The 10,221-nt window shown below is 39.1% G+C and overlaps 1 protein-coding gene across 1 annotated transcript; it reads left to right on the top strand.

The window, feature by feature from the left end:
• The first annotated feature begins 725 nt into the window (after positions 1–725).
• LOC146703170 (pleckstrin homology domain-containing family S member 1-like) lies at positions 726–9,378 on the top strand. Its single transcript, XM_085466301.1, has 17 exons — positions 726–781; positions 1,147–1,169; positions 1,536–1,633; positions 1,727–1,842; positions 2,092–2,226; positions 2,935–3,010; positions 3,111–3,140; positions 3,594–3,647; positions 3,862–3,933; positions 4,042–4,113; positions 4,372–4,427; positions 4,501–4,551; positions 4,645–4,773; positions 6,410–6,511; positions 7,485–7,577; positions 8,387–8,522; positions 8,644–9,378. The coding sequence occupies exons 2-17, from the start codon at positions 1,160–1,162 to the stop codon at positions 8,728–8,730; spliced, it is 1,317 nt and encodes a 438-aa protein (XP_085322427.1). The 5' UTR covers positions 726–781; positions 1,147–1,159; the 3' UTR covers positions 8,731–9,378.
• The last annotated feature ends 843 nt before the right edge of the window (positions 9,379–10,221 follow it).

The following is a 10,221-nucleotide window of genomic DNA, read 5'->3' as shown; positions in this document are numbered from 1 at the left end:
GACTACTTTAGGCCCGGAAGTAGGATTCGTCACGTCATCACTTAACAATCGGATAGCTTAATGATTACAGGACATCAGACTACTTGTTCTTATTGTGTAATTATAAAGAAGTATCATACAGAAATAAATAACCTGAAGTTTCAACAAAAACATTCAACATTCACACTTTCCCTCATTCACAGTAGTGCTGTCCCACACTACAAATTTTGTTATTGATCCAATAACAAGTAAAGGGTTAGGGTTAGGGGTTAAGTTGCTCTGCATGTGTGTATGGTCAGAAGGGGGCCTATTTCAATAAAGACTTAATCAATCTTAATCAATGTGACCTGTTAGGGCTTTTATGCATTTTGCATCATGTTTAAGATAACTGGATTCACTAGGAAAAAAAGATTTGTGGATATTGGCAAAATAGAAAAAAAAGCCACCTCAGCTGGCTCCTTTCGATGTGGAGCATCAGCCACATAGCAGGGCTACTCTGAGCCCCTCCCGGATGGCCGAACTTCTCACCCTATCTCCAAGGGAGAAGCCAGCCACCCTTCGGAGGAAGCTCATTTCTGCCGCTTGCCACTGCCAAGACTGGCAATAGCTGTAATGCTTTGAGCATATCTTCTTGGAATCGCCTCTTCCGAGAAGGTGCACTTGAAGTTGTCACTCCAGTAACCAGAAATTCCAGTTCATATTAGATTTTTCCGGTCACTGTAAGAGTCACTGTAACAACCTGGCTTCTTAAACAGTTGCGCAGCTTGCCAGAGAGAGTGCGAGGTGAACAGCTGTTCCACAGGTAAGAATACTTATGCTGTACTTGTGTTGCAATTAGTAGTTTTTCTGTCTTTGTATAGTTTAAAGTCCATTCAACAGCAAGTTAGTGAGATAGGTTAATGCTCTTTATGAGTTCATACTTTGAATTCGCTGATTGTAAACGACTCACTTTCCTCCCTCTTGTGCTTGCACATGGGCATTTTTTCTCAGTGTTTAAATTCAACGACGTTTTTCTTGACATAAGCTTTGTGTTTGAATAGATTTTGCCTTTATGTAGTGCATTTATAGAGGAATGGGCATAATAAGGATAGTTTTTTAATTTTTTTTTGAAAGGTTGAGTTTCAGAGAGTGATACATTCTCATGTTATCATCTTCATCTTTTCAAAGGTTTGGTGTAAAAATGAACCCAGGTATTGTATGAGATCTGGGAAACTTGATGGGTGTTTTTTGTTTTTGGTGCTGGTATTTCCTGGTGTTTTGTCAGCGCTTACGGTGTATTAGAAAACCTGTTTTTGCAGATGAGCACAGAAGGTTAATCTGACAAAGACAGAATCTAATGTACAAATCTGACACGTTTATTAACAGCTCATTTCGTCAACTTGCAGGAATTAAAACTTTTCAGTTCTTACATATTTTGCTGGTATTCAGCAAAATATGTAAGAACATACAAACATAGAACTGGAAATACAGATTTTGTTATTTTGTTAATAAGGCGAATCTTTAAGGTCACCTTTATTAAGCAAAAAACTACTAAACAGCCTTTTTGTTGCCCTCAGTTGGAGGCAGTTTGTTCTATGGACCTCCCAAAGCAGTGACAGAAGTAAGAGCTGGATACCTGCATAAGTCTCCTCCTCCAAAACTGATGACAACAGAGGTAATATAACCCACTCAGTGATCCAGTAATTGTACTTATATTTGCAGTTCTTTGTGAAAAGTACAAAACATTGTTTAACCTTTTTTTTTGCAGAAAGCATGGAAGAAACGTTTCTTTATCCTGTTCAAGCTCAGTGACACAGAATATCAGCTCAAGTACTTCAGAAGAGAGGAAAAGAACAAGGCAGCTGGAGAAATAGACTTGTCACAGTAAGTTCTTGCATAACACTTTAAAAGCTCACCTTAAGCCATTAAGGTCTTTGAGAATGTAAACCAGCATACTTTTCTCTCCTTTGTTTTCCAGCATATTCTTTCACCAACACAAATGTGTGTTGAACTTTTAAAATACCAAATCTAAAAATACAATTTCATCTACATACATGTTAGAATTTGAAGTGGCACGATGCAAATAGGGCAGCTCTGCTTTTGAGGGTTTAACTTTTTTCAATCGCCCATCAGGGTCTCAGTGTTGCATGTGAGTCCGGAGCATCATCCAAAATGGAACTGGATCCAGAAAAGCTTTAAATGCTCCCCTTCCTGTGTGCTCTTCATCAAGGCTACGGAACGGGAGTACTTCCTTGTCGGGGAGAACAGGTTAGTCAGCAGGGCTTTATGGGCTACATAAAGCTGGCATGCATTTTATTACACTGTCCTGTAAAAGTTCTAGGCAAACCCCAGTGCAGATTGTCATGTGGCGTTTTTCTGTTTCTTTTGTCTGTTGTGCCCAAGTACTGACTGCTGTTGTGTGTATGGACCCCTAGAATACAGAATTAAAAACAAAAAAAGGAATCATAAATGCTTTTCAAAATAAACTACAGTCATTTTGTTATGACAATGTCTGACTCATCTGAAGTGTGGATAAAAGCAGCCAACTTTAATGGGTGTAACTTTTTCAAAAGAGATTGGTTTATATTGTTTTCTTTGGGGGGGGGGGGGGGGGGGGGTTCCTGCAACTTTCATAATATGTTCCTGTAAGAGTAAACTGCATTAATTTGAAAGTCAGCAATGGCAAAACCAAGACAACAGGCTTTCAATTACACGTTCTCACCTCCCCCCTGCCCTTCACACCCTATTACTATTTTAGGAGGTTTCAACAATCAAAAAGACACCATAATGCTGCTTTCTGGTTTAGTAACATTTATCATCTGGTGACGGCTTTGCTCAAACTAAATTGCCCCTTTTTACTAAATTGTTATTATTTCCACTCTGCGTTTAGTTTTGGTATTGAATTTTAAATTAAACCCAGTAGTTGTCATTTGTGGAGCCTAAAAAGACCTTCATTGGTATCCTTTATTCTTCCAGCGACGATGTGGATGGCTGGTTCTCTGACCTGTTTGATGCAATGAAAAGCCGACCTCATCAACTCTCCTCTTCAGGGGTACATTTAACCTTTTTTTTCATAAAATTAATAAATACAATTTAATTATATGCAGTGTTTGCTTCTTTTGTCACTGACTTGGACTATCCTGCTCCTACAGGAGTTCCCTTATAAGCAGGCAACGATTGAGGTAAATACTCAAAATCTACTTGGCGATATCTACTCAACACATGCACAGCATCTGAGGAAAGCTTTGACATTAAAAAAAAAATACATTCACTTCACATGGAGTCAGTATCTGGTTACCTCAGCTTAGTTAAGACTGTAAACAGCTTGCCAGTTAACAAAATCCACCTACCAGCAGCTATCCGACGTATATCTTATTCGAAATCTGTATAAAAAAATAAAAAGTCACGTTTTTATTATCTGTCAGAGTATTTCGGGTTTACAGAAAGATAATAAACTGTACGTTCAACAAGTTAATCGCCTGCAAACTCCTTTGTTTCCAGTCTTTGTGTTGAGATAAACAAGCTATACTACTTCTATGTTTGATCTCTAGAAAAGGAAGCAGATAACCTTGATATAAATATACAGTGCCTCCTTCTATGACAAAAATAACAACAAAAAAATCTCTTTTTTACAGGTAATTTCAAAACCACTCATCAGAAAGACGAATTCTTTCGCAGAGGCTGAAAAGGTTAGTCACCAAAAGCTCTGTGTTAATTTGCCTCATGCTTTCTCAACCAGAAAGCATCCAAACGCTAAATTATATCCTAATTTTTTTTTCTTTCTGCAATTTTCTTTGTTCTTCCAATCCACGCTTCTCAATTGCATAAAATATTTTTATGGGGTTTGTCTTATCAGGACAATGCAAATGTTTGAATGTGTGCGTGTGTGATTTTACTTGTCAGGGATTCCTAAAATTCCGGTCAATGTCCGATCCGTCCTCAAACACTTTGGAGAATGTCACTGAAAAACCCGAGGTGCAACATCTTCACTTGACTTTTCGTAGATAGTAAACAAAATTACCTCTCTCCATTTGAGAATTAGACTTGACTGTATGCATTATTGCTTTGCATCTTACTCAACAGGAGCAAGCGGATCCTAAAAGACGCGCATCTGAGCCTGAGGAACCAATCTATGTAGTTCCAAGACCACAAAAAGTACAACTGGGATTAAAAATTATTTTCATTGCTAATTCTTTGGCCTGATCAATCATGTGTTTTCTCTATAAAATGACAAATAGAATATGTTCATGTTAGAGTTTTCCAAAGTCCAGGTTTGAAAAAAAAAAGCAGCACAAAAACTAAAGATAAACAGTTTCGTAGCATATGTGACAAATGATGAATCACATCTTTGATCAAAAGTACAGTGACTAAGACTTTTAGTAAAACCAATTTCTTTTTTCTAATTATGCACAGAATGTGAATAAAGATGGACCACCAAGTGGGGAACGACGCAACAGTGTGGAAGCATTGTAAGTATTAATTAATGTTTCCATTGTCATACAGACTTCTTTAAAACATGTCATAATGTTTGTTCTCATTTAGATATGAAACAATGAGTGGCTTCAAATATATTGAAGAATCAGCTCAGCCAGAGTAAGCATACAGAATTTTTTAAGATAATGACAATAATAATGATAGCTAACTGCTTATGGTTGCTGAAAAGGTAACCGTACCAAATGCCTCTAGGGACCATGAAGTTGAGGACGCTAACAAAAGCACGCTGATGAGGACCGTCATTCAGACCTTTGACAAAATGAAGACACAGGTGTCCCCGCTGCCACCGTTTGCTGAGGAGCCAGATGATGACAACAACAGGTAGCTCTCACGCAGTTAGTGGTCCTATCTCTGTTTGGCTTGTTTACTTCAGTCTTCTATATCAGTGCCCTGGAGCCCTTCGTGACATGTGTTGTGAGCACCCTACAAAAATAATAATCACAGGTAACTGTGGTGCCACGGGCACAAACACCTTGACAACAACCAGACTTATTTTTAGCGCACGGAACTGTTTACACTCCAGGAAGAGGCAAGAATTTATAAAAGGCAGCGTTTCAGAGCCAGTTTAGCAACAAATGTGCTTGACAACATGAAACATATCTTCTTATCTTGGGAAAGAAGTTGTGTCTCAACTCAACTCTGCCTCTACACTTGGACTGAACATCTTTACTGATTCATTTACAGTTAGGCTGTGAATGTGTGTTATGGCACAACTGAAAAAGGCCGATATATAAGCTAAACATATCAATTATATATCTCTCAGATTGGGTGAAACCGTTTAACATAATCTGTGTTATCTGTACGTGAATCCAAAGGCGCTTTTAAACTACACTTACTTGTGTGCATTATCTACTGTTGATGTCTGTTACAGATTATTTACACAAATTAATTTTTTTAAGTCCTTTTGCTTCTTATGTAAAAGCCTCTTGGCTTGCGTACAATAAAAACATTGTGAAAAGGTCAACTCGGGTAGCTTGCCTGGTAAACTGTCTCTTTTGTTCTGTCTTCCTGCCCTCACCCACAGCCGATCACAACAGATTTTTTCTGTTAAAAAGGAGTTTTTTCTTCCCACTGTCGCCCAGTGCTTCCTTATAGGCGAGTCTTTGTATTATTTTACAGTCTTTACCTTACAGTATAAAGCGCCTTGAGGTGACTCTTATTATTATTTTGCACTCTACAGACAGAATTCAATTAAACTGAATTTTGTCCTGTACAAATATTTTATGCTTTTTGCAGAGGATTGGGTTCCTATACTGCAAATCACTCACTCGTCATGATGTCTTTCTTAATAAATAAAAAGGAATCCCATCAAACAATACAAGGGTTCATCATCATCCTATATTTAAAGCACTGACGACAAACTGTTTCTTTCTTGCATTCATGCCTTTCTGTTTAACAATGATGTTCTTTGTGCAGGCTGAGGCTAGAAGGAACTAAAAATTTTAAGTGCGTCAATCTGAGGTGGAGTCTTAGATTTTGTTTTTCCTCTGCAGAGCAAGTTTAAACCAGTCAGTTTGATCTCCCCACGCTGATCACCAGCGCAACAGACCGGTGTTTCTTGCCTATTCCAGTTTTTAGCCATTATCTCCTGCTGCTGTTTGCCTTACTAAAATTTCTGTGATACTGACCTGTGTAGTAATTATTCCATTTCACACCAATGTGGCTAACTGGTGTGCTGCAACACTGAAAGATTGCTTCTGTACTCCCTGTCTCTACAGTGTGGTATAAAAACTCCACTCCTCCACTGCTTCTACATTTCGCCTTTTTGAATGTTTTGCCTCGTCCATGCTGCATTTATGACACATTTGGTCCTCTTTTTTGAGTAACTGCAAAAGACACTATCATGGGGGTAAATGTGGATGTCTGTCCATTCCAGACTTGCAATACAGTGCCAAGTGTATGCAGCCAGACTACACATTTACTAATATCTGGTGTTTTATTTCCTTATGCTATACAGTAAACGCTGGTCTACAGATTTAAGCAGCAGCTCTAGTGACCATGGTGCCATGTCCCCTGTTGAACTATTGGATTCATCTGAAAAAAATGACTCCAGTGAGAGGTGAGATTAGACAGGAAGTTGTTTTTTTTTTTAAATTCAGTTTCATAATAAGCAAACACAATGTGCCAGTAGGTGTTAACCTGTATTAGGGATAAGTTGCTTTACATGACACATGGACATAGTAGCATTTTAAAACCCAACTATAGCAATGTCTGTCATATAAAAATAAAAAAGTTGTCACCACAGTCTGACTTAACCAGAATTGAATGCTGACATGTTAGACTGGTTGGCGTGGTTTCTGGAGATTTCTACAAGAAGGCGATGACAGCTGGTGATAAGCAGTCTTTCAAAACAAAACAACAACAAGTCATTGAAGTTTTAGCCAAGAATTTAAATAGGTTATGTGTAAGAGTCCTGCCTGTTATCGTTTTCTTTTGTGTCTTCATGTCTATGCATGTCCCATGTCTCCATTTCAGTGACATCATGGTCTATGCTGAATGCTTTTTTTCTAATATGGGACCTTTTAATGCCTTTGTCTTACTTATTACTCTTCTCTTCCTGGCCTATATTTAGTCTGTGTGCTTCCCCTTTGCTTTTGTTGTTCACAGGTTGCGATCTTCCCCTCATTTCACTTATTGTTAACTAATTTGATTAAAACTGTGTATTTTTCATAATGTTTTTTGGGGGAAAATTTGTACAATTAATGAGTACAATAATATAAATTCAAGTTGTGAGGAAAGGTAGCTGGATGGTTAGATTTAGCTTTAGATGTACTTCTCTTACGGATACAAGATATAACACTCCCTAATAAAGCTTTTGTTGTCTTTTAATTTTCTTTCAAGTATTGACAGAGAGATTGATGTGAAAGACATGTATTTCAGAAGACAGTGCACACTAACTGAAGTAAATGGACAATCAAGTTATAAACGTGATATTAAAGCATGAAAGATCACACAGTTTGAACTGATTTGAGTCATACCTTTAAAGATTTGATAGAACAATGGATGTTGTTGTCTTTTGTCTTTCTTTCAAGCTCTGACCACAGAACAGAAGAGCGGGATATTATGGTGAAACAGGCAGACCTTAAAAACTACCTGACCCTAACAGAGGTGGATAGGAAGCCCAGGTGGGTTTATCAAAAATCAGGATGAAATCCAACAATCCTCAAACTGAAAATGTATTCACATAGGACTGCTTTGAGTCAGATAACTGAGAAGCCTGGTCTAACTGGAAGATGTAGTGTCAAATGTTTGACTAAATGCTTTCCAACTTGTTAATATTTATGGAAACACAAAAATCTCAGACATTTGTGTCATATTTACTCAGGTCTGTTGATCAGGTTTCGTTTAATCCTGTGTATCACTGGCAAAGCTGGCCACAGTTGGACTGTTTGTCCTGACTTGCGCTTTTACAGCTGACGAGGCTTAATATTGTTTATTCGTGGCATGTTTGATTTTATTAGGCTATTTCTTGTGTCAGTTTAATTGCTTTTCTCTGATATGTTTGTGCTGATATTTTGCGTGCCACTGAATAGCGGTCTCATCTGTTCATCCAACATCTAACATGCTAACTGAGACCTGTAGAATCTCAGATGTAGATCTTGTGTTTTTTGTCATTTCTTGGAGTGAATTTGCTTGGACCTCCACTCTTTAGAAGACTGAGGCATTGCGTTAACACACAAATGCTCATGAAAACTGCCAAAGCTGCTTTCATAACATGCTCAGACTTGCTGATGATCAAGTGCATACGATTATAGGCACCTGGCCTCTAATGAAATGAAATGAAATGCCCATGGAAGCAGTAAGCATGCACTTAAATTTTTAAAGGACTGTATACAGTCCTGTGAAAACCTTTTTCTGCGGTATGCTAAATAGAAGAGCCAGAAGCTACAGAGTGCTTGGAAAACTCAAACCTCTCTTTGTGTATGTGTGTCAGTGTGTCTGGGTGGACGGGACAGCCACAGACCGTGTGTCTGTTCCACAAAGGCGACCAGATTCTGGCAGTTAATGACCTGCAGGTCAGCACTGTGGAGGAGTTCACCACGTTTATCAGCAAGTCACTCAAGAATGAGGTATGCTCATAACTTGCAATCAACCAAATGACAACGCACTAACAGATTATAAGAGTCCATGATATAGATGTGTTAATTCATGCATGCATTCAGTCTATCTGAAAAGCAAATCTACTTTCAGGTGAAAGTGACCCTCCTGCGTCAACCTAGAAACCAGCAGCTGCACCTGCCAAACTTCACCTGCACTGATTGGCAAAATGCTAATTAGAAATGAGAAATTTCATTCTTCTACAAGCCAGCATGTGTTTATATGACCTGTGCTGACCACTTATGATAGCTGACAGTATTTTCCCTTCCCTTGCTTTTTTTGTTTTGTTTTTAAATCTGTCACCAGTTTACTCAACAAATGAAGGATGAAAATCATTTTGCACCTTGCATAAACCATATTTGTGACCAGATAGATGTGATCTTCTTTTGGACAAGTACTCAGTGTATGTTTCAGTGCTTGTTTAATTAACTGCAGATAAGAGGAAACTGTCAAAAGTTACCAAAGAAGGAAACAAAAGGCAGACATTAGGCAGAAAAATAGTTCCTTGTGCTGCATTAACGGTGCCTTTTCCCAGGCTGATGTCAGTGTCTGCAAGATATTAAATTGCACATGACATGTTGTGAAGAAATGGTGTAAATATGTCGATGAAAGTAAATATTGAGCCTATTCGAATGTCTTCAAGTACGATGTCAAGTACTTTTTCCTAACATCACCTACCCAATTGTGTGTTTTCGATTGTAAGATCACCAGAAGCACCAGCTAACAGATTTAACCTAAAAAGTTACGGCTGAATTCTTTTTGACAAAGTTATATATTTTGAAAATATACACGTGTGCATTTAAAGTATTAAAATCCCATTTTATTATATTCCTGTGGCTTAGGAAAGCCAGATATCTAATGTGAATGCTATCACCATGCTGATAAATCTCTGGTTTACCTTGTAACCACTGAAGTCTGGTGATTGAGAGCCGAGTACCAAAAATCAAACCCACGTGCAGAGAACCCAAAGTGGAGGCGGAGGAAAGGGTTTATTAGCTAGCACAAGGATGATGTTTACAATGGCCCTTGACTTAAGGCTTGACACATGGGGCGTGGGGGTCTTGGCTAGGAGAGAGGGATAAAGTAAGGGGACAGGTCCAAGAAAGCAACAGCAGCTGGCTGGTGATTAGGTACGCACTGGAAGAGAGGAGAGCAGTGTTAAAGCAGTAGCCAATGAGGAGTTCTGGAGAGCGTGGAAGCTATGGAAACTGTGCAGGTGGGAGATGGAAACATTGAAGGAGAGGTGGTGTAGTCCGGGTGGGTTTGGTGGTGTGTGTCAGCTGTCCTGGGCGGTGAAGGTCCCGTGGTAGTGTAAGGGCAGGAGGGCAGGCAGGTGAGGCAAGGAGATGATTCTGAAAGCAGGCGGGTTAACCAGATTTCCAGGATAAGTTATTCAGTGTGATGTAATTCCCAGGAGCAACTAGAACACAAGATTGCAAGGTTAGTAAAGCACTTGAGAATCATAGACATGAAGCGTGAGGCCTGGTTACCAACATGGGGTTGTTGAGGAACTGGCAAGGAAACAGTGTCAGCAAGCAGCTTAAATCTCCAACCTAATTGCCTCAATCAGCTCCAGGTGAGGGAAGCTGTAGGCCCTGCCCATGGGTGGATACCAGGGAGGTCCAGACCTTCAGCAGAACTTTACAGCCACACACCCAGACCATGACACAG

This window comes from Copadichromis virginalis, linkage group LG8 (assembly GCF_057382275.1).
Source record: "Copadichromis virginalis isolate Kocher_CV1m ecotype Utaka linkage group LG8, C_Virginalis_male_GT1.1, whole genome shotgun sequence".
Taxonomy (NCBI): Eukaryota; Metazoa; Chordata; class Actinopteri; order Cichliformes; family Cichlidae; genus Copadichromis; species Copadichromis virginalis.
The sequence above is the reverse complement of the archived record's forward strand: the minus strand, read 5'-3'. Positions and strand labels throughout refer to the sequence as shown.